The 25,178-nt window shown below is 36.3% G+C and overlaps 1 protein-coding gene across 2 annotated transcripts in view; it reads left to right on the top strand.

The window, feature by feature from the left end:
- The window catches only part of LOC125648160 (putative ATP-dependent RNA helicase TDRD12), a 68,814-nt gene that overhangs the window by 38,668 nt on the left and 4,968 nt on the right, over positions 1-25,178 (top strand). Inside the window, exons 28-48 of one of the 2 annotated variants that reach the window (XM_056155985.1) lie at positions 550-612; positions 725-786; positions 1,044-1,173; positions 1,335-1,405; positions 1,828-1,947; positions 4,448-4,592; positions 5,470-5,620; positions 5,751-5,836; positions 8,520-8,666; positions 9,598-9,693; positions 9,868-9,932; positions 10,021-10,149; positions 11,753-11,813; positions 12,481-12,548; positions 13,426-13,501; positions 14,426-14,478; positions 15,539-15,646; positions 16,014-16,139; positions 18,214-18,292; positions 19,910-20,010; positions 22,263-22,406. In XM_056155985.1, the coding sequence (XP_056011960.1) occupies positions 550-612; positions 725-786; positions 1,044-1,173; positions 1,335-1,405; positions 1,828-1,947; positions 4,448-4,592; positions 5,470-5,620; positions 5,751-5,836; positions 8,520-8,666; positions 9,598-9,693; positions 9,868-9,932; positions 10,021-10,149; positions 11,753-11,813; positions 12,481-12,548; positions 13,426-13,501; positions 14,426-14,478; positions 15,539-15,646; positions 16,014-16,139; positions 18,214-18,292; positions 19,910-20,010; positions 22,263-22,406 (2,081 nt within the window). The remainder of the gene's footprint in view (positions 1-549; positions 613-724; positions 787-1,043; positions 1,174-1,334; positions 1,406-1,827; positions 1,948-4,447; positions 4,593-5,469; positions 5,621-5,750; positions 5,837-8,519; positions 8,667-9,597; positions 9,694-9,867; positions 9,933-10,020; positions 10,150-11,752; positions 11,814-12,480; positions 12,549-13,425; positions 13,502-14,425; positions 14,479-15,538; positions 15,647-16,013; positions 16,140-18,213; positions 18,293-19,909; positions 20,011-22,262; positions 22,407-25,178) is intronic. The other variant, XM_056155990.1, reaches the window with a different exon arrangement.

The following is a 25,178-nucleotide window of genomic DNA, read 5'->3' on the forward strand; positions in this document are numbered from 1 at the left end:
AAAATAGGGTGGGGTCATTTTAAAATCTTGGCAAGAACCCCTGGGCCAGAAGAGTTGAAATTTATGTGAAAGCTTCCTGACATTGTGCGGATTCAAGTTTGTTCACATCATGGCCCCTTGGGTTAGGGTAGGACCACAATAGGGGATCAAAGTTTTACATGCTGATATATAGGGAAAATCTTTAAAAATCTTCTTCTCCAGAACCATTTGGCCAGAAAAGTTCAAATTTACATGAAAGCTTTCAGACATAGTGTAGATTCAAGTTTGTTCAAATCATGGTCCCAGGGGTATGGTGGGGTCACAATAGGGGATCAAAGTTTTACTGCAAGTATGTAAGAAAAATCTTTTAAAAATCTTTTTCTCAATGTATTTGCATAATAATTATCTATCTAATGAGTAAAATATTTTTTGAATGTATGTCTTTATGTATTTATAATCAAAAACAGTTTGACTGTCATGTGATGCATACATGTATCTAAAATCCAACTTGTGTGATGCTGATGTGAAGTACATTGGATGTTGTTTAATTTGTATGATTTGTAAATTTAGACAGTTGAGGTGTACCTGTGTAGGCTGAGACCAATAGACAGGGATGAAAACTGGACAACCAATGCAAGTTACATTATTGTTCTTAGTTGTGGCCGATGTTCTGTTCGAAGTTTGCGTATTTAATACATGTACAAATACAATGAAATTAAAGAAGCCCGCATATTTTTTGTTTCAGGCTGATCAGTATGTTCATTGCTTGTTAAAAGACAAGGTTCTCGATGGCAGGATTGTGTTGAGGTACCTTCTTATATATTGAACCGTCATTTTCACCTCTGTACACAAAGATTAATTATTTAAATGGATGACATGTTTTCACAGAGTATATTTTAACTAAAATGTTGATCTAATTTTTTATTGAAACTTAATCAATTTACATGTACTTATGATACTTTGTATATATCAGTGCTTGACCTACTCATTTTATTTATAAGCAGAGAAAAAGTACATTTTCATAATTTTCACTGATGGTTTAAGATTATGTACATGACTTTCAGCATTGGAAATACATTATGGCTTGACCCCATAGTAGAAAGACAACATCTTAAGCAAACCCAGACTACTATCAACAAGATGTATGTCAGATCAGAACTGCTACGCAATGGATTTGCTGTCAATAATGAACAGGTAATCGTTTTTAAAGCTTTTACAGATCTCCACTGGGAAACTTCTTGTGATTCGGTATTAGAGGTCAAGGGCCAACGAGATTTACAGAGTATCAGAATCAAATTCTCATGATGGTGAATAAGTGAGGGATGTTTTTATGATTGTACCTCTCTTATTTTCAGCATGTTCAGAATTTGTACAGCTTGTGTGAAGGCCTCCTTCCTGTTCCAAGCTTACAAAATGCAGAAGATAGGCAAGTATCTACATTATTGGGGAAATCAAACTAAATTCTACTGAAATACAGAAACATATTGTAAACATTGAAATCTACATTTGGTGGTCGGGAGGGGTTGACTGCTGTTGTTGCTTACACTAAATCTTTGATTGCGATGTATTTTTCATAAATTACGTTTTTTGGTCATTCAAATTACTGAAATTAATTGTACGACATATAACTGTCATTTAAGTTCTCTTAATTTTGTGCATTTGAGAATGAAAACGAACGTTGTATATCAATGAAATACTCGTTCATACATACAGACACATGAAGCGTGCGCATGTGTGTGTGAATACATTCATGCATGAGGCCAGTGTACAATGTCCTGTATGCCCACTTGGGAGAGAATGCTTGCTTTATAGTGCTCTGTTGTTGAATAGCTCGTTTTGCTGTTGCAGTGCTGATTTATCTGTGGAGACCGATTTACTGCCGGAGTCGGAGGAATTTCACAAGGTTTTTGTCTCAGCATGTGATGATCCAGGTCTGATTTTCCTACAACGCTGCCAGTTTGTCAAACAGTAAGTGTCAACAGCTGCTTGGGACTGAATTCATAAAGTTTCCCTAAAGTACGATATTTCAGGTAGTATTTACATGTTGGTTGTATATTTTTCTTTAATGGAGGATGAAAATTTGCCAAACATAATAAGTGCCAAAATTTCCATTCATATGAATCAAATTTTGCATAAAATGAAAAACTACCAAAAAATAAAAGGGCCAATACTTCAAAAGCATTTTCAAAAACAAATGCTGTCCAATTTTCACTATGCCAAAATGACCTGATATACAGTATTAGCATGTTACATGTAAATAACTGTAAGATACTGCTTCACTGGAAAATACATGACAGAAACTGTAGCGGACATCATCATAGAAAATCTCTATCAAGAGGTCTTTGAAAAATATTTACAATACCCTTAAATGGTATTGCCCTATTGTGGCCTCACCCTACGTATACCTCCAGGAACCATGATCCAAACAAATTTTAATCTGCAATACTTGAGGATGATTGCTTACTATTCATGGCCCTGTTGTTCTTGAGAAGATTTTTATGCCCCCGAGATCGAAGATAGGAGGGGCATATTGCTTTTGTCCTGTCTGTCATTCTGTAATTTTGTCTGAAACTTTAACCTTGCTAATAACTTTTGAACAGTAAGTGATAGAGCTTTGATATTTCACATGAGTATTCCTTGTGACAAGACCTTTCCGTGGGTACCAACATTTTTTACCCTGTGACCTTGGAGTTTGACCTACTTTTTGTAAACTTTAACCTTGCTAATAACTTTTGAACAGTAAGTGATAGAGCTTTGATACTTCACATGAGTATTTCTTATGACAAGACCTTTCCGTGGGTACCAACATTTTTTACCCTGTGACCTTGGAGTTTGACCTACTTTTTGAAAACTTTAACCTTGCTAAAAACTTTTGAACAGAAAGTGATAGAGTTTTGATATTTCACTTGAGTATTCCTTATGACAGGACCTTTCTGTGGGTACCAACATTTTTTACCCAGGGACCTTGACCTTAGAGTTTGACCTATGTTTTGAAAACTTTAACCTTGCTTATAACTTTTGAACAGTAAGTGATAGAGCTTTGATATTTCACATGATTATTCCTTGTGACAAGACCTTTCCATTGGTACTAAACCTTTTGACCTTGACATTTGACCTACTTTTTAAAAAATTGATATTGGTCATAACTTCTAAATGGTAAATATTAGAGCTTTCATATTGTACATGAGCATCTCTTGTGACAAGATCTTTCTACTGGTACCAAGATATTTGTCCTTGTGACCTTCGGAATTGGCCATTATCAGGGGCATTTGTGTTTCACAAACACATCTTGTTAAATTTTCTCTCATACATTTCCATGTGAATCTTTGAGAATCTGTATTTTTGTAGACATAAGGATTTGTATTATTTTTATTGTTTAATAGATTTTGTTAATAGCAAGGATTTGTATTATCATTTCTATTGTTTAACAGATTTTGTAAGACACAAGGATTTGTATTCTATTGTGTAACAGATTTTGTTAGACACAAGGATTTGTATTATTATACCCCCCGCAACAAGTTGTTGGGGGGGAGGGGGTATACTGGAATCAGGTTGTCCGTCTGTCTGTCCGTCTGTAGACGCAATGGTTTCCGGGCTCTAAAGCATTATCCTTTCCACCTACCGTCACCATATCATATATATGGACTACCCATTGGATGAAGATGTTCCCTATCGATTTTGGGGTCAAAGGTCAAGCGCACTGGACATCGAAGTAGCAATATGGTTTCCGGGCTCTAAAGCGTTATCCTTTCCACCTACAGTCACCATATCATACATATGGACTACCCATGGGATGAAGATGTTCCCTATCGATTTTAAGGTCAAAGGTCAAGCGCACTGGACATCGAAGTAGCAATATGGTTTCCGGGCTCTAAAGCGTTATCCTTTCCACCTACAGTCACCATATCATACATATGGACTACCCATGGGATGAAGATGTTCCCTATCGATTTTGGGGTCCAAAGGTCAAGCGCACTGGACATTGAAGTAGCAATATGGTTTCTGGGCTCTAAAGCGTTATCCTTTCCACCTACAGTCACCATATCATACATATGGACTACCCATGGGATGAAGATGTTCCCTATCGATTTTGGGGTCAAAAGGTCAAAGGTCACGTGCACTGGACATCGAAGTAACAATATGGTTTCCATTTAAATTCTTCAACGGCTTTTTTCATCGCATGGAGATGTGTTCCTAGATAATCCATTTCTCCCTACAAAGGAGAATACCCAAGGTTTGTCATGCCATTTGTTTTTTACACTCAGAAAAGAGGTAGTTTATACCTATTACCAACACCCTTTGGGAGATTGGGGTAAGCGGGGGGTATTCTTAGTGAGCATTGCTCACAGTACCTCTTGTTTCTATTGTTTAACAGATTTTGTTTGAGATATGATATATGTCATTGAAATTTGTATTATTTTGATCTTGTTAGAGAATAGAACTTGTATTATTTTGATTTTATCTGTAGAATGGATGTCATGGTTGATGCTATTAATGATAAGCTACAGAAGACTGAGATTACCCCTATGAAGGCCTCGTGCTGTAAAGTGGGGACTGTTTGTCTGGGGAAATACACACAGGATGACACATGGTATCGTGTCAAAATACTTCAGGTAAAGATTGTCTCACATCCTACACATTAAATATATTTCTTTCAGTATCGTTTCTCACATGATTTTAATTGTTAAAATGAATATGCAATGAAATAAAATTGAAAGAAATCATGTACAGTAAAACATGGTGATAGTGAAAAACACTTCATTATAATCAAACTTCATTGTGTCCAATTCGTTATTTTCCTCTCATAGGGGATAAGTATCACTTTGCAATAAGCATGATTTTCTTCATCGTCGGATACCCACGGGTGATCTCGTCTTTTACTCATCACTCGTGGGCAAACTCGCCAAAAAATCATCGTATGTAATTAATATGCGCGGGTCATTTGATTAGCTGCTGCACAGAGTCGCGATGGCAAATCAACGAATCAAAGTTTATGTTAAATGTGTATGTTCGGCAATGACAAAAACTTTTTCCGTAGTTAACACACCAATTGCAAATAAATCCACTCACTGGTGCATTTCACAGTTTGAGAAAGGGGATACTCCCATATAATTTTTGACTGGTATTTAATGTAAGTGACCTGTACGACTTGTCTTTGATCGTTTTAAAACAAAATTTGCACGTTTTAACGGATGTTGAGATATTTAGCATAAATAACGAAGTAATAAACATATTTTCAAAACTGAAGAGTTCCAACTTTCTAATTGGTTGTCTATAATCAACAAATTAGCTAATTTACGACAATATTTTGGCGAGTTTGTCCATGGGTGATGAGTAAAAACGAGATCACCTGTGGGTATCCGACGATGGAATTCCTTATAAGCGTGTTCATTATAAGCATGTTTTACTGTACATTGTTTGTATGAAAAATCAAACTTTTTACTCTGTGTGAAACAAGACTGATGACAAGACAGTTGGATTGTTTTTCAGTGTGAAGAAGGCGGTGACTACAAGGTGATATTCTGTGATCAGGGGGACACTGAAGTTCTCCCCCTCAATCGGCTTCATCCATTCCCTCAGGAATATTCTGAAATCCCTATGCTGGCAATCGAATGTGAACTCGCCCATGTTCAACCCAGAGGTGGGCATATTTGTTTTTAAATCTGTTGTTTGCCTATATGTAAATATTTTGATTATTTTTGTTAGTGTTAAGAAGTAAAGTCTTGGCTTCAAATTATGTAAAACTCTTCACTTCTTGCATGTATTTTTAGGTGAGAATTGGGATGAAAGTGTTGGTGATGCATTGTGGGATATGACCCATACTGTTGCAGGAGGCAATAAAAACCTGATGGCCAAGGTAAATATTTTCAACTGAATTAAGTTCTTTTTATTTCTTTATCATTAGTAAGGAAATTAAATTTTGCAGGTGAAATATGTGGATATTTACACATAATCAACTTTTTCTCTCTAAGTTTATGGCCATTTTACATCAAATTTGGTATAGAACATCTTTGGGATAAGGGGAGCACATAGTGATAATGAAAAGAGAAGCTTTTACTAAAATTGTAAAATTCTCTATCCTTGGGTTAGGGTTTTAGGCTTTACAGTGTGACTCAGATGGGTACATTGGGAAAATGCATTTGTTCTTCAAAAAATTGTCTTTTTGCCTCTGTGCATTGTGGAGAAATGTGTGCATGATGATACAAGCATTTAGCTGTTTACCAAATTGTAAAATTCTCTACCTTGGGCCAGGGGTTCACGTGGTGAATCACGTGACTTTGGCATGACCTATAACCGGTAAAAATGACGATGAAAGTCAACACAAGGGAAAATTTAAACGAATAAGTAACACCTTTATCAATAATGAATTGTCACATAACTTAAATCAACATTTGAAGAATTTTCTCAGGAACAAATCTAAACTAAAACGGTAGTTCCACGTGTGACAGAAGCAGAGAACACTGACACAGTTTTTTGTTTTCAGTCAAAAACTTTCCAACCGCCAAAAAACTGTCAATGTTCTCTGCTTCCGTCCATCAAATGTTGATATAAGTTATGTGACAATTCATTATTGCAAGCCAAGTGTCTGATTCGCTACTCTCATCTCCCCCTTGGCGGATTTAGTCGCATTTCTAAGCCTTCAAAATATCATGCTTTGACTTTCCAAGGCATCCAATCAAATCACGCCATACATACGATTCGATTTGAGCAATGGCGGCCTCCATGTCTGGCTCGTGTTGTCACCTAAAAAACAAAGATGGATGATTTTCGGAAAAAGTTTTGGGGTTTATGATCAACTTTAAGAGATAATCAATCATGTACATCACCCAAATAATGATAAAGGCCGGTATGTGCTGAAATAAACTGAACAAACTCGGCAAAATTGAGTACAATATCAAAACAAAAGTAGAAACGTTGAAATTTAAAAAGCATGCTTTGATACGTGATTTACACCTTAAACACGAAGGTGACATAGGCGTACAGCAAGTATGCACACATGAATATAAAACAATTTTATTGTTTTCATCTGTCAACTCTATTTTTTAAACATACACATGTAACAGAAATTAAAATGCGTTATCTGATTGGTTATATTTTGTTTTTGTCAAGAACGATAACTCGCTCAATCCGTTAGATGGCAATTCAGTAGCTACTAAATCTGCCAAGGGGGAGAGGAGAGTGAGCAAATCGGACAGTTGGCTTTCGAAGATGGTGACAATTTGTTATAGATAAAGGTGTTGCTTATTTGTTTGAATTTTCCCTTGTGTTGACTTTCGTTGTAAGTTTTACGGGTAATAGATCATGCCAAAGTCACGTGATTCGCCACTGTGAAAGAGTTAGGCCCAAATAGGTACATAGTAAAAGTGTATTTAATTTTTAAGAATTGTCTTCTTTACTTCTACTTCTGTGTATTGCAAAAGTAAGACCATTTAAATGTCTAAAATGGTCCTCATTTAGTTATGAAATTCCTAATTTTAGTCCTAAATTTTCGCAATTTTAGCCCTAAAATTAGCCCTTATTTTTTGTCAGAGAGTGCTGGACAGCTTGAGTATAATCATTGTCTTTACTTCATTGTATTGTGACAAACTACTGTAAGTATGGTTATAAAGATTGTGAATTTCATGAATCCTGGGCTAGTTACCGAGGCTCCAGCTATCATATACATGTAGTTAAAATACAGTACAGCGAAACTTCTCAACACCGGATCTCAGACCGGAAAAAAAACCGGCTGGTTTAGAGGGGTTGCCAGTATACCGAGAATTTAACAATTAGAGACATTTTATCTCAATTATCGTAAAGTAGGTACTGTTCACTTTGATCTGGAGAAGTTTCACTGTACATAATTTTTTTTAAAAGTATTTTCTTACCTCTTGGATAATGAAGAAAGCCAATCTTGAAAGCTAAGGACAGTTTTCTTTCATTTTAAAAAACAACACCTTGTTTGATTAAGCTGTACATTGAAGAGGTGTCACATGTTACTCAGGTGACTGTTAGGCCCTGGAATCTCTTATTAAGACATCTAAAGGTAATCCAAACAGCACTACAGGTTAAAAATTCCACACAGTAGTCTTGACCTATTCATTAATTTCACATATGTATTCCTTGTGACAAGACCTCCTTTCATACCAAAATTTCTGACCTCATGACTTTGACCTTGCAGTTTGGCCATAAGGAAGCATCAGTCTAAGTGTTTCACAAACTCATCTTGTTTCAGAAAGTTTCAGATCATTATACGTATTCTCTATCATTATATGTATTCTCTATCATTATATGTATTCTCTAATTATACGTATTCTCTATCATTATATGTATTCTCTATCATTATACGTATTCTCTACTTTTCATCTCGGTTTTCTCTGGTGTGTTATTCCTTCTTACATAATTATAACCTCTAAAAGATTTATGTTTTAAAGTGTGCTGCTGGAATTTTCTGTATACACAGATGACATATTTCCATTCCTTAGCTTTTGTGTAGACTGGAATGTCTGCCATTTTGTGGGGTAACCCTCATGTAATGTACATTCTTGTTCTATTTATAGGTAATTGGAAGGAAAGATTCAGTATTCACTGGCGTGCACAGATATGTGGTTGAATTATGGGATACATATACAGCCAATGACATCAATCTGGCCCAGGAATTGGTCTGGTCAGGCTTGGTGTCCCCAAAGGCAGGCTCCAACCTCCAGGTAATTATAATAGCTACTGTAAAGACAGTCAGCCATTGTAGATAGAAATAATCCTAGTGACCGGTCACCTAGCCACTGCAGGTAGAAATGACCCTAGTGACTGGTCACCCAGCCACTGCAGGTAGAAATGACCCTAGTGACTGGTCACCTAGCCACTGCAGGTAGAAATGACCCTAGTGACTGGTCACCTAGCTACTGCAGGTAGAAATAATCCTAGTGACCGGTCACCTAGCTACTGCAGGTAGAAATAATCCTAGTGACCGGTCACCTAGCTACTGCAGGTAGAAATAATCCTAGTGACTGGTCACCCAGCCACTGCAGGTAGAAATAATCCTAGTGACTGGTCATCTAGCTACTGCAGGTAGAAATAATCCTAGTGACCGGTCACCTAGCTACTGCAGGTAGAAATAATCCTAGTGACTGGTCACCCAGCCACTGCAGGTAGAAATAATCCTAGTGACTGGTCATCTAGCTACTGCAGGTAGAAATAATCCTAGTGACCGGTCACCTAGCCACTGCAGGTAGAATTAATCCTAGTGACCGGTCACCTAGCCACTGCAGATAGAAATGACCCTAGTGACTGGTCACCCAGCCACTGCAGGTAGAAATAATCCTAGTGACTGGTCATCTAGCTACTGCAGGTAGAAATAATCCTAGTGACCAGTCACCCAGCCACTGCAGGTAGAAATAACCATAGTGACCGGTCACCTAGCCACTGCAGATAGAAATAACCTTAGTTCAGTGTAGATTTGTTTACAGATGCTGTTCAGTATAGATTTGTTTAATGCTTGTGAAAAAGTAATGTATGGATGAAGATGGGGGGGGGGGGGGGGGGGGGGGGGGGACCAGTACCTGTTTCACTATGTGGTAGTGTTGACATTCTGTTTTGATCTGAGAATGTAATAATCCTTTAATTTTTATATCTCTTCAGGAAATGTTTCCTAGGCCGCCAATGATAAACTTCCAGGTGTACAAAAACCCAGTGCAAATCATTATGGATCTGTGTGCCTGTCTATACTGGAGAAGTGTATGTTTAAATCTAACTACATGTATCTGTCTTCCAGAAAATTTATTCTATCTAAATACACAGCAGTGGTAAAATGCAATGGCATGATTTCTTCAAATTGTATGAAATTTTAATAGGTAAGATAAGGGGGAAATGCTGTTTGAATACATACATATGTATCTCTGTCTATTTCAGAGTCAAAAGCGAAAAATTCCTCCTGCTTTTGAAATATTTGACCTCGTTACAAAATCTGTGAAAAGGTATGTATGGAAATTGGTAATCCATGTCGGCTCACTCCTTATTTTCAATTTCAATGTCCAAATAAGATGAAATTTGTTCTGTACGTAGTAATCCCTTGGATCTGGTGGGGTATCGAGGAATAGCTGCCATTATCAAGTTGATTGGTCGATTGACAGATGACACTGCCCACAATTGTCTGCTAGAAAGTCTTCTAGTAGCAGCTGAAGCTAGTGACAGGTAAACAATTCCAGTATCTGTTTAGAAAGTGAAATATTGCACCTGTAACCATTGGTCTAAATAAGTGATGCTTTAAAATAACCAAAGTACATGTATTACAGTGTTTGGGAATTAGAGGTTTTTTTCAAGTGATATATAGAATGTGTGGCCTGGACTACTCAATCACTTCAACTAATGATATACAGAATGTGTGGCCAGGACTACTCACTCACTTCAACTAATGATATACAGAATGTGTGGCCTGGACTACTCAATCACTTCAACTAATGATATACAGAATGTGTGGCCTGGACTACTCACTCACTTCAACTAATGATATATAGAATGTGTGGCCAGGACTACTCACTCACTTCAACTAATGATATACAGAATGTGTGGCCAGGACTACTCACTCACTTCAACTAATGATATACAGAATGTGTGGCCAGGACTACTCACTGACTTCAACTAATGATATACAGAATGTGTGGCCTGGACTACTCACTCACTTCAACTAATGATATACAGAATGTGTGGCCAGGACTACTCATTCACTTCAACTAATGATATATAAAATGTGTGGCCTGGACTACTCACTGACTTCAACTAATGATATACAGAATGTGTGGCCAGGACTACTCACTCACTTCAACTAATGATATACAGAATGTGTGGCCTGGACTACTCACACACTTCAACTAATGATATACAGAATGTGTGGCCAGGACTACTCAATCACTTCAACTAATGATAAATAGAATGTGTGACCAGGACTACTCACTCACTTCAACTAATGATATATAGAATGTGTGGCCAGGACTACTCACTCACTTCAACTAATGATATACAGAATGTGTGGCCTGGACTACTCACTCACTTCAACTAATGATATACAGAATGTGTGGCCAGGACTACTCACTCACTTCAACTAATGATATACAGAATGTGTGGCCTGGACTACTCACACACTTCAACTAATGATATACAGAATGTGTGGCCAGGACTACTCAATCACTTCAACTAATGATAAATAGAATGTGTGACCAGGACTACTCACTCACTTCAACTAATGATATATAGAATGTGTGGCCAGGACTACTCACTCACTTCAACTAATGATATACAGAATGTGTGGCCTGGACTACTCACTCACTTCAACTAATGATATACAGAATGTGTGGCCAGGACTACTCACTCACTTCAACTAATGATATACAGAATGTGTGGCCTGGACTACTCAATCACTTCAACTAATGATATACAGAATGTGTGGCCTGGACTACTCACTCACTTCAACTAATGATATATAGAATGTGTGGCCAGGACTACTCACTCACTTCAACTAATGATATACAGAATGTGTGGCCTGGACTACTCAATCACTTCAACTAATGATATACAGAATGTGTGGCCTGGACTACTCACTCACTTCAACTAATGATATATAGAATGTGTGGCCAGGACTACTCACTCACTTCAACTAATGATATACAGAATGTGTGGCCAGGACTACTCACTCACTTTGACTAATGTCATACTTGTATCTGTGTTTGAAATAACAAAAGTTACCAGTATGTACTAATGTCCATTTTGTTGCTTCAGATTTTGTTTTTCTCCTCTGTAGACTTGCTGAAGAAATTGTCAACCAAGATGGAGACCACAGTGTTATCCAGTGTCTAGATCAGGTAAAATGTCATCCAGTGTCTAGATAAGGTAAAATGTCATCCAGTGTTTAGATCAGGTAAAATGTCACCCAGTGTCTAGATCAGGTAAAATGTCATCCAGTGTCTTAGATCAGGTAAAATGTCATCCAGTGTCTTAGATCAGGTAAAATGTCATCCAGTGTCTAGATCAGGTAAAATGTCATCCAGTGTCTTAGATCAGGTAAAATGACCTAGTGTCTAGATCAGGTAAAATGTCATCCAGTGTCTTAGATCAGGTAAAATGTCATCCAGTGTCTTAGATCAGGTAAAATGTCATCCAGTGTCTTAGATCAGGTAAAATGACCTAGTGTCTAGATCAGGTAAAATGTCATCCAGTGTCTTAGATCAGGTAAAATGTCACCCAGTGTCTAGATCAGATAAAATGTCATCCAGTGTCTTAGATCAGGTAAAATGTCACCCAGTGTCTAGATCAGATAAAATGTCATCCAGTGTCTAGATCAGGTAAAATGTCACCCAGTGTCTAGATCAGGTAAAATGTCACCCAGTGTCTAGATCAGGTAAAATGACATCCAATGTCTAGATCAGGTAAAATGCCTTTTAGTGGTGATTCAGATAGCGTTTTGGACTTGTTTTTTTTATGTAAGGTGTATTAAGAATTTTGTTTTAGAATTGAGATTGTTTATTTCAGAAAAGCCGCCCAAAGATCCAAATGCAGGCTGTTGAAGCCATTTACAGACTCATCAAATGTAACAACAGGTACAATATATATTCATTATTGTCTTCAGTATAAAGTGTGCTTTGAAATCCTGTATAGCAGGTTTTTTCCGCAGGTCTAAAATTTGGCGATTTGCTGGCTCAAAGGTATGCTAATAATTTTAGCGGAATAAATTTTGGCGGACAAGGAAGAGTCATCTATCTTGCAAATACTGAAGTCGCATTTAAGTGCATATTAAGTCGCATTTTAGTGCATATTTGGCAAGTGATATTTTGATGGAAAGCTATCTAACAACTAAAATAAGCCAAATTCATCACCCCGCGGAAAAAACCTGCTATACGGTATTTCTCAGTCATTTTTATAATGCAGAGTATTGGTTTCACAATTTTGTACACATTCTTGTGATACACATGTAATGTATGTAAAAATGTTCAGTCCCTTTTATATTGGCCATGTGATTTTGCCTTTTTGTATACAAGTCATGTACATACAGTATGTACAAATGATAAATACTTGAAAAGTGTCTTTTGAAAAAGAACAAAACAGTATATATTAGATTTCTTGTTGATGTATTTTATTTTTGTAAAATAATGATATTGAATAAAATTATGTTAATGAAATGCAAAATATCTATCACATACCATTGTATCAGTTTGATATTTTATAGTACGTTTTCTTAAATTTGGTACACTAAAATATACCTTGACACCCATGTCATGCATCTCTACCAATTGGGAAAAGTGCGGATGTCCATATATTTTAAGAAAGAAGTTTTAACTTTCTCAAGGCAATTTTGATGACAATTCTGTTTTGTGCACATCTTGCACATATCATTACAACTTGAAAATACATGTTGTCTCAGAGTTGCAATCAAAAATATAGATTAAAAAGGCATTTGAATTTTGTTTTCCATCCCAGATTTGTGAAGGCGTTCAGTGATGCCTCAGTGCTGGAAGTTTTGTGTGAAATTTTGGAGGTTGCTGAGGAACCAGAGGTTTGTCAGTCTGTTTTTTTGTTGTTTTTTGTAGATTATTATGCCCACAAGATAAAAGATTGGGGACATAATTGATTTTGGTTTGTCTATCAGCAACTTTGACTTTGGCCTTAACTTTTGAACTGTACAAGATAAGAGATTTGATACTTGGTGATCTGAAAGGTCGAGGCCAGAGCTATGTCAAGGCAATTTACTGTCAATTTTTTTCCACAATTGGCAGTCTGATTTATTACTGGTTTACCAGTTGCGGTTAGGGTCAAGATCAAAAGATAGATGTCGGATAAAAATCTAAATTCAAATAGGTAGGGGGAGGGGGATAAAATCTCCTGTAAGTTTCTGTCATCCAGCTTGATTTTAGTGGAAAAAGAAAACAAGAAAAGCGACTGTTAGAAACCACATAATATTTCATTTTAATGAATATTTAACAGTTTCAATGTACACTTTCATTTGTGAATAAACAGTAGAAAATGTATGCAGAGTGTTATTTATAATCATATGTCTTTACTTGTTAATCGATTAGGTTCAACATTCATCATATTTAGTTTTAAAGAGATGGGAGGGGGGGTTCTTGGTCTTGGTGAAAACTATGTGAATTTAGTTTTTTGTCAAACATTGAACTTTTGATCTCGCCCCTTAGTGACCTAGATTATTAGTGAGTTACAATTGTTGATCTATATTTTTAGCTTCAAAAACATATTCACCTTATGAAAAGAGTTATAAATTTTACAACTTTCATGAAATAAGCATCTGTGTCTTGTTTTCATAAATATGTGACTTGTTATAATGACAATATAATGATTATGTATATTGTACACTGCCTATGCAGACATGATCTCGAAAAGCAATATCACAGGAGTTTAGGTGGAGTAAATCACTTTCTTTGTGGGTTTTTTTAAATCCTAAAAAAAAATTTTTTTCCGGTAGATCCTATCTGGAACAGGAAAAGCTCTTAATATCATCTGTAAAAAGTCCAAGAGGTATGTGATTAGACATGCTATATAACTGTTACTTGTTATTGTTTTTACTAACTGTTACTAATCTTCATTCGTTAGAACAGGGCATACATGTAAAAAAAAAAAAAAAAAAAAAAATATGGTTCATAGATTATCATATCTTATGTCACCTGGCAGGTTGTCAATTTCAATATTTAATATGATTTTTTTTAATTAGGTTTTACAAGGTTTTGGGTAGATTCAGAACTTTAGCTCAGGTGGGATTGGGATTCGATTTGACTAGCAACCTAACATGGCTACATCCACAAACAAAATTATTTGACATTGCAATTTTTCAGTTCATATGGGGCTTTAATGAATGTTTAAAGGTATGTTTGGACAGAAGTGCATTGGGGAGATTTATTAGGAAGTTAATTTTTTATGTGAAAATTTTGAGGTGCAAAGAATACAGCAATATTGGACATTAATCATGAGCAGAAAAAAACTGCACTGTAAATCAAATGTTTCTATAAGGGGTGGATCTGTAGGTCTCTGTTTTTATAAGGGGTGGATCTGTAGCTTTGGTATGTCCCAATTTTTTCCCCAGAGAGCTTGAGTTTTGCAGCTAACTTTTGACATCATGGATTTTTTGCACCAATTTGTCATATTTCAAATGTCAGAATAAGAGACTGTTCATTAGGTTATGTGTACAACTGAAACGAGAGACATGATATGGAAGTATTTGGGTTCTGGTGATGAGATATGTGTTTGCAGTTATCACTTCAACAGTTCTGCATGTGATTTGTGTTGCTTTAAAGCATAAAATTTTGTGCTGAATAAAATATATTCATTGAAATGTTATTATTTCCAAATGGGCATTGTGATAATGATTGTGTTTATGAAGTAATTCAGCTTTGTGACATCAATAGGAATTATGTGTCAAATGGAAATGGATTTTGTTGTGCGCTAATCCACAGTTTCATGAAGTCATGGCAAAGCGTTTCTTACCAGAAAAAAATAAATACAGCACATAAAATCACTTAGCACTACTCTTCTACCATCTCTTCCTCTATCTATGATAAAAGATTCTTTTCTACAAATTTAGTATGTGCCAATATCGAAAAAACCATGACCGTCTTCCAGGACTTCTAGATTCAGTCAGCAACGCTAAAACACAATCACGTTCACAACTACCTGTTAATGCAAAAAAGCGGTAAGTGTGAACGCTGAAGACCTCATGCTTTCCACTCATTGTAGTAGATGTGTTGTAGAGCAGTCAGCTAGTGGGACTAAAAGAATAATCAGTGCATTTATTTAGTCCTTTAAGCCTTAATTATGAACAGAACTAGGCATATGATTCAGGGACTTAAGCTGTTTCTATTTTTATGGATATACATGTATTATATGCAAAATTTCATTGCAGCACCTGAAACTGATAATTTTCATTACCTGAGATTCTTGGCTTCTCATTGCTATCTAAATAAGAAAACTCTCACAGACAGTGTTCACACTTGCTCCTTTAAGCAAAATTGACCATGTTTCTGATTTATGTAAATGTATTTTTCCATTTTGTTTCACAGTGCCTCTGATATTGTGTACCATTTCAAAGTATGTGAATTGATCACAGAATCACTCAAACGCACAAGTGATCTACAGGCTTCTCAGTCACTTTTAGAGTTTCTGGTTACTCTTGTGGATAAAAATGGGTAGGTAGTAGAAAATAAGCATTGCATGACAATAATTTTTCACACACAACAGACATTCTGTTTTCAGTAGATTTATATGGTCAAAATGTGAGTGCATATCCCTTGTTTGTCAAAATGAACCAGTGAAAATGTGATACCTCATTCATATTTGGATACAATGTTATGCATTATGTTCAAGTGCATGTTAAGTATATTTATGCCTCACTTTGAAAAAGAGGGGGCATAATGTTTAGCACCTGTCAGTCATTTGGTCCGTAGACCAAGTCTTGTCTGCTCAATATATGAATAGTTACAATCCTTGATTCAGTGTTGCCCCTAGAGTGTAGATGACCCCTTTTGATTTTGAGGTCAAGGGTCAATCCATTGTGGCATGTCTGATGAATATCTTGAAAATCCTTTGCTTGACAGACATCAAACTTGGTACTCTTGCTCTTTCATAAGAAGCAAATGACCCTATTGATTTTGAGGTCCCAAGGTCAGGTGTCAAACTGGAGTAGTAAGGTAGTATATCTTGAGAATCCTTTACTTGACAAAACCTGACTTGGTGTACTGGTACTGGTACATGTACATCTTAAGTAGTAGATGATCTCTATTGATTTTTAGGTTGCAAGGTCAATCATCAGATTGGACATATTAAGATATTATCTTGAGAACCATTTGATTGAAGATATCAACTTGGTACAGTACTACATTGATTCTTCATAAGGAGTAGATGACCTCTATTGCTCTTGAGGTCACAAGGTCATGAGTCAAATTACTATGGACATAGGAAGATATTGTCTGCTCAATATCTTGAAAATCTTTACTTTACAGTCATCAAACTTGGTACAGTGGTGCATCCTAAGGAGTAAGATGACCCCTATTGGGTTTAAGTACTCTTGTAAATCCTCTGATGGCAGACAACTTAGTGTACTGGTAGGCCCTAAAAAGTCTATGTCAAAGGTCATAACTGACTAGTTATTTGAAAATCTCTGTTCATTATCTTGAGAGATCAGGCTAAGTATTGTGGTTGCCCCTGATTAGTGCATAACCTGTATTTTTCACCATCATTGCAAACATTCTAAATTTAAAGTTGATCCTTGTCAATATTACCACATGGAGGGCATGATGTCATACATTTCTATACGGAGGGCATGATGTCATACATTTCTGTACGGAGGGCATGATGTCATACATTTCTATACGGAGGGCATGATGTCATACATTTCTATACGGAGGGCATGATGTCGTACATTTCTATACGGAGGGCATAATGTCATACATTTCTATACGGAGGGCATGATGTCGTACATTTCTATACGGAGGGCATGGTGTCATACATTTCTATACGGAGGGCATGATGTCGTACATTTCTATACGGAGGGCATGATGTCATACATTTCTGTACGGAGGGCATGGTGTCGTACATTTCTATACGGAGGGCATGATGTCATACATTTCTATACGGAGGGCATGATGTCATACATTTCTGTATGGAGGGCATGATGTCATACATTTCTGTACGGAGGGCATGGTGTCGTACATTTCTATACGGAGGACATGGTGTCGTACATTTCTATACGGAGGGCATGGTGTCGTACATTTCTATACGGAGGGCATGGTGTCCTACATTTCTATACGGAGGGCATGATGTCGTACATTTCTATACGGAGGGCATGATGTCGTACATTTCTATACGGAGGGCATGATGTCGTACATTTCTATACGGAGGGCATGGTGTCATACATTTCTATTCGGAGGGCATGGTGTCATACATTTCTATACGGAGGGCATGATGTCATACATTTCTATACGGAGGGCATGATGTCATACATTTCTATTCGGAGGGCATGATGTCATACATTTCTATTCGGAGGGCATGATGTCATACATTTCTATTCGGAGGGCATGATGTCATACATTTCTATACGGAGGGCATGGTGTCATACATTTCTATACGGAGGGCATGGTGTCATACATTTCTATACGGAGGGCATGGTGTCATACATTTCTATACGGAGGACATGATGTCATACATTTCTATAAGGAGGGCATGATGTCATACATTTCTATAACACACTGATTTTTCTTTAAGGAAACAAGAAGGACTACACAATGAGAGGCTAGCTAAAGTTGTGGTTTCCAAAATGGATTCATTCATTGCATCTGATGTGGTAAGCTGATATTTTTTTGTATTAAATGCAAAAGTTTGATAACATTGGATGCTAAAGGTGGGTTGCTACACTAAAAGTTTATTTAGCGATTTGTTAAAGCATTTCATAATATGAAGTACTGGGTTTTCAATAAGCACCTACACCCAGCAAAATGTTGCCGCTTTGAATGACTGAAATTGTCGGCTTGAATTTCCTCTAATGTAATTTACAAAATGGTTGTCAGTCACACTATTACAATATATTAAGATCTGTTCTAAGCAAATAACTTGTTGTTTATTCAGTCAATAAGATCCTGTGCTATTGTGGGCCATTTACAGGTTTTCTAGTTATACTGTTGACAAATGCATGCCATAATTAAATGTAGTTGCTTTATGCATGTATTACATCCGTGATATTCTGAATGTTAGGTATTCTGAATGTTGGGTATTCTGAACGTTGGGTATTCTGAACGTTAGGCATTCTGAATGTTAGAGGTATTTTGAATGTAAATAAACAAACATGTTCAACGACCTCAAGCATCAAGATATTTTGCAGAGACCTAAATTAGGGGACAATTAATGAATTGTCGCTTTATTAAACAAAAACTTGAATAATGAAGTGAACTTGTATCCATGGAATTGCATTTTTGATGAATCAGCAATATATTTTACTGTGTATTATGTGACAGATAATTGATGAAATATGGATTAGTCCATAATGTGGAATAGTCAAAAATCTTTGAAATGAATTAGGCCTGATATATGGCTTTCAAATTGTAAGAACTGTGTTGAAAATCTTGGAAGCATATGTGTGTATATATAATATTATATAATATTATATATATATATATATATATACACACACACGGTGATCCCCCGTTATAATGCCACCCCCGCATATCGCCAAAAAAGTTCAAAGTCCTGTTTTCCTCGCTATGTAAAACCCCGTTATTATGCCAACCCCCGCATACCACCATCCGCCAACCTATTTACAAGTACGATTTGGTCAATTACTGTTATAATCACCCCCGCTAATTATCGCCAGTCAACGGCAGGAAAATTTCAGTGAGCAGGCTTAACCAATTATCCGCCATTAGTCCTCCAGGTATCAAAGTTTGGAGCAGATAATAAGCTACGTAAACGATAATCATCTGAATTCAAATATGCAGTATTGTTTTTGAAATCTGAGTATGACAGATACACCGAAATATAATGGCACATTGATGTAGTAGATAAAATTTGTTTGATTTTTTATGACAGCTGTACACACACACCCTCCCCCGATATAATGCCACCCCCGTTATAATGCCAAAATTGCTGAGGTACAAATGTTGGCGTTATAACAGGGGATCACTATATGAAATTTAGAAATAGATATAGAAAATCTACACAAGTAGTAGTATAATAAAAATATAATATCACAAAGTTGATTGAGTATACTCGACTAGTTTCTTTTCTTCTTCAGAAGTACTCCTGAAGAAAGCAACTAGTTGAATATACTCAATGGGCTTTGTTATACTTTTATCATATATATATATATTTCTTGAAAGCTTAATCTGAATTAAAGATTTGGTGAGATTTGTGTTTCTGGATGAATGCATTTGACATGATTGTTATGAGCATGTTGATTTCCCTCCAGTGTATTGCCTATGGTGTGAGGTACTGTGAGAACCTATGCCAAGAGAACAGAAAGAAGAAAACTTTTCTCCTAGAACAAGGAGTGGCAGTCATACTTAGAAAGTGAGTGATGTTTGCTAAAACAGAAATTTGCATTGTATTGTGTGTGAAAATATGTAATCATGTTTTTATGCCCCCCTTCAAAGAAGAGGGGCATATTGGTTTGCACCTGTCGGTCGGTCGGTAGACCACATGTTGTCCACTCAATATCTTGAGAACCCTTTGCTTGACAGACATTAAACTTGGTACACTGGTACATCTTCAGGAGTTGATGACCCCTATTGATTTTTAGGTCACATGGTCAATCCACTCTTGACATAGGAAGATATTGTCTGCTCAATATTTTGAATTGATGATACTACTCTCAATTAAATGATGTGTGTGTGTATAACCCTTTTAATTTTGCACCATGGGGGGCATATGTGTTTTACAAACATCTCTTGTTCACAATGCAAGGATTGAACACAAAATTTTAAGAAAAAGCCAATGTGGCACAATATCCAATGCAGCACAATATCTTGATTAGATGTGCCTATGTGACACAATATCTTGATTAGATGTGCCTATGTGACACAATATCTTGATTAGATGTGCCTATGTGACACAGTATCTTGATTAGATGTGCCTGTGTGACACAATATCTTGATTAGATGTGCCTGTGTGACACAGTATCTTGATTAGATGTGCCTGTGTGACACAATATCTTGATTAGATGTGCTTGTGTGACACAGTATCTTGATGATGTGCCTGTGTGACACAGTATCTTGATTAGATGTGCCTGTGTGACACAGTATCTTGATTAGATGTGCCTATGTGACACAGTATCTTGATTAGATGTGCCTGTGTGACACAGTATCTTGATGATGTGCCTATGTGACACAATATCTTGATTAGATGTGCCTGTGTGACACAATATCTTGATTAGATGTGCCTGTGTGACACAGTATCTTGATTAGATGTGCCTATGTGACACAGTATCTTGATTAGATGTGCCTATGTGACACAGTATCTTGATTAGATGTGCCTGTGTGACACAGTATCTTGATTAGATGTGCCTATGTGACACAATATCTTGATTAGATGTGCCTATGTGACACAGTATCTTGATTAGATGTGCTTGTGTGACACAGTATCTTGATGATGTGCCTATGTGACACAGTATCTTGATTAGATGTGCTTGTGTGACACAGTATCTTGATGATGTGCCTATGTGACACAGTATCTTGATTAGATGTGCCTGTGTGACACAGTATCTTGATTAGATGTGCCTGTGTGACACAGTATCTTGATTAGATGTGCCTGTGTGACACAGTATCTTGATTAGATGTGCCTGTGTGACACAGTATCTTGATTAGATGTGCCTGTGTGACACAGTATCTTGATTAGATGTGCCTGTGTGACACAATATCTTGATGATGTGCCTATGTGACACAATATCTTGATTAGATGTGCCTGTGTGACACAGTATCTTGATTAGATGTGCCTGTGTGACACAGTATCTTGATTAGATGTGCCTGTGTGACACAATATCTTGATGATGTGCCTATGTGACACAGTATCTTGATGATGTGCCTATGTGACACAATATCTTGATTAGATGTGCCTGTGTGACACAATATCTTGATGATGTGCCTATGTGACACAGTATCTTGATTAGATGTGCCTGTGTGACAGAGTATCTTGATGATGTCCCTATGAGTACATGATGGTTTGTGGAGGACACATGGTCACTTGAGGTCAATTATTTATGGGACAAAGTGGTAATATTCATGTATATCAACACTATATCACTTTTATATGACATGATATTTGAGTACTATACTGTTATATTTCACACATACTGTTCTATATTGCACACAAGTTCCTGATGTCACCAAACACATTTTCAGGTCAGATGCTCGAAGGTCAGGGTCACAAATCATGAATGGTAATATGAATGAACACTTTTGTATGAGTCAGTATTGATATCTTTAAATAAGAAGTTCCAAAGACACAGTTATAATATTTTACTGTAGAGTGCCTAATGGCTAGAGTAAGAAACGTGTACATTTTAAGGTCAATTCGTCAATTTTCAAGGTCACAATTGGTAATATGTATCAACACTTTTATATGATACAGTATCTTGAGTAGTTTTAAAGGCACAGTTGCAGTATTTTGTTAACAAGTACCTGATGGCTAGAGGAAGAACCCTATATGTATGTTGAGGTCGTTTGATTAAAGGTCACATCACAAAGCACCGGTTTCAACTGTCTGCAGTTGGTGGAGTCCTAGATGCCTTTATCAGTTTTCTAATTAACTTTATTCTTTGTTGTTAGAGCTTTCAAACTACAGAAGCTAAGTGTGACGACGTATGGAAAGTGTGAAGATCTGATAAACAGTCTGGCGGTACGAGTGGCTACATCTGACACTATCAACAATAGACCTATCAATGCAAACTGGTCCCGCAACCCACAGCAAAAGTAAGTCAGTTGTTGTTTGTTGTTTTACGTCCCATTTGAGAATTGCTCTCTCATGTATAATAGAGATGTCACCAGCTGTAGGTAAAATGCCACAAATTTTGACCTATGCCTGATACACAGGTTCTTTATTATGCTAAAACCTACTGTGAAATGGCACCTCTATTTTTAGGGTCATTTTCAAAGTACACCTGTTTCTTAGTTTAGGTCTCAGTTGTAAAATTTTGCCTGTGATTTGAATATCAGTTTTAGAAGAGATATATGGTACTGGCAGTATAGTCGGGTAGAGATAACTATTTGAAACTACTGTAGAATCATGTATTTTACTAGTGTAAATTTTTCATGTTAGAAAATTGCATGCTCTGAGCTATACGCTCAGATGAATCTATCTGATCACCTTTTGTCCAGTGTCCATCTGTCTCTGTAAACTTTGCACATTTTTGTCTCCCACTTGCAGTGAAAAGCAGGAAACATCAAGTTGGATTTGTTTGTCCATCATTCGATCACACTTTCATTTCCAGACTAAAGTACAAGTCCCTAAGCTTTTGCAATAAAATTTCATACAATGTCTCCTTCTGACTTGAAGAAGACCTCTATTGAGTTTGAGGTCAAAGTTCGTCTGAAATTCCTACATTAAATAGATGGTTTCCAGATGTCTCCAAGCTTTTGCATTAAGACCCAAGGTGATGAATCTCAATAACAAAGGTTTTGAGATCAAAAGTTGAAAGGTCAAGGTCACAATTCGTACAAGAAATTAGATAGGGCCAAAATTAAAAAGGAGTTTGTTTGCCATCGTGCGACCGACCCATTTTTAACCCCCCGACTGGAAAGTTTTTATTGACATAATTTCGACCATGTTTTTTTTCCACTAAATTTTTCGACTTCCGTTTTTCTTTCAAGTTCCTATCCGCGTTTGGTTCGTCTTCACAAGTCAAGGATTATTGATTCGTTACCTCGCACCATGCTCGCATCAGTCACCAGAGTTTTGGACAGGGGATGATGCAATAAGCTAAAATTAAATCATCCAATGAGATTCCTCGTTTAAGATGCAAGTTTTGAAAGAGCAAAAACAGAAAGTGATGGTCTTCATGGGGTACTTTTCTTAACATCAAGAACATTGCGTGTTGTTTTTATTTTGTAACAAGGTAACTAATCAATAGCAGATACGTTTGGTTTTGTTTTTAGTTTTGTTCTTTGCGGCGTTTTGTAAATCGCCACAATTTTAAGTGCTCAAATGATCGATTCGGCACATGGCATACTGGTAGAATTTTATCAATCCGACGAGGCATCATTCGATAATTATGGACACAAACAACTGTGTCTGATGAAAATGTAAATGGGTGCCCCGAATATTCGGAAATGCCCGCAATTTACCGAAATGCCCCCAGGAATTAGTTTTTGAAATACCACCTAATAGTATCGAAATTTCCCTCTAATTACATGTAAAAACATTAATGCAGATTAAGTTTATATATGTTAATCTTTTATGATAAAACGTTTTTAAATTTGTAATTGTAAATTTAGGAAATTCAATTGTGTTCAGTTCTCGCATTCACGATGTTTCAAAGAAAGATAACTCTAGCAAAATTTATACGTGTATATCACCGATGATTTTTTCCCCATTACAATATTTGTTTGAATTGCAAAATATATCTGAATGTTGATTTAATTCAACTTAAGCAATGTATATATATAATGATTAGGAAATAATGGTTGAACACATTCTTCTAAATGAAAGAAAAATAGCATGAGTTACCTTCCTTAGATTAACACAAATTCTAATAACAAGACTTTTTTATTAAAAATTTTATGTTATTTTTTCTTCAGAGACGGTATTTTACACATTGAATCAATCCCCAATCTTTCAATTTAACTTTAAAGAATTGATTTAAAGGGGAATTTCGTTAGTTCTAATGGGCATTTCAGTATTTCTGGAGGCATTTCGGTAAATCACGGGCATTTCGGTAATTCGAGGTACCGCGGAGCACGGATTTAATGTATTGGAAATCGTTTGACCAACATCATTGAACATGAAATTGTGTTGAGTTTATGCGAATAATGTTTTAGTTCAACAGCAATTCTACCAAGTTTCAGTTGCATAATACATGCATGTTACATTGGCCATTGAGAGTAAAATCATAGCAACCAAGACTCTAGACAAATTTGAAAAAACAATGGACATATTCAAGACCTGGAAAACAAACCCCCACAAAACAAGTAACATATCAGAGTAACAAAATGATATATGAGCCATACACAAACTACTCCTGTTCATGAAGTTAAAACTGCACTTTTTAGAGAGGTTTCTGACAGTTGTGCAAGTAATTCACTGTAATAGGGTTAATTCATCAAAAGAACACAAAATATAAAAACAGAGTTTGATATTCAATATATTTTCAGGAAGAAAAAAAACCCGACCGATCGACCCAATATTTTTTATGACCCTCGGGCTATGGCAAACCAAATTTTTTTTTAAATGTGGCCTAGTTTTATTCTGTAGAACTAGCGGTGGAATAATGATTAAGTGTAAGCATAAACTTGCAAGTTTAAACATGCCAATTAACATCGTAATTGAATTGATAAAGAATTAATGCCTGCAAACCAAAAATTCTTTATGAAATAGATGATAAAAGAGTTAACAAAAACTAATAAATTAGAAGTCTCCCTCATTTTAAAGTTGCAAGTTAAATCAGCATTGGAATTATTTACATTTATAATCTTGGATTGAAAATCTCAATAATTGACACAAAGCAACAATAAAACATGTGACTCCAT

The sequence above is a fragment of the Ostrea edulis genome, chromosome 1 (assembly GCF_947568905.1).
Source record: "Ostrea edulis chromosome 1, xbOstEdul1.1, whole genome shotgun sequence".
NCBI classification, from domain to species: Eukaryota; Metazoa; Mollusca; class Bivalvia; order Ostreida; family Ostreidae; genus Ostrea; species Ostrea edulis.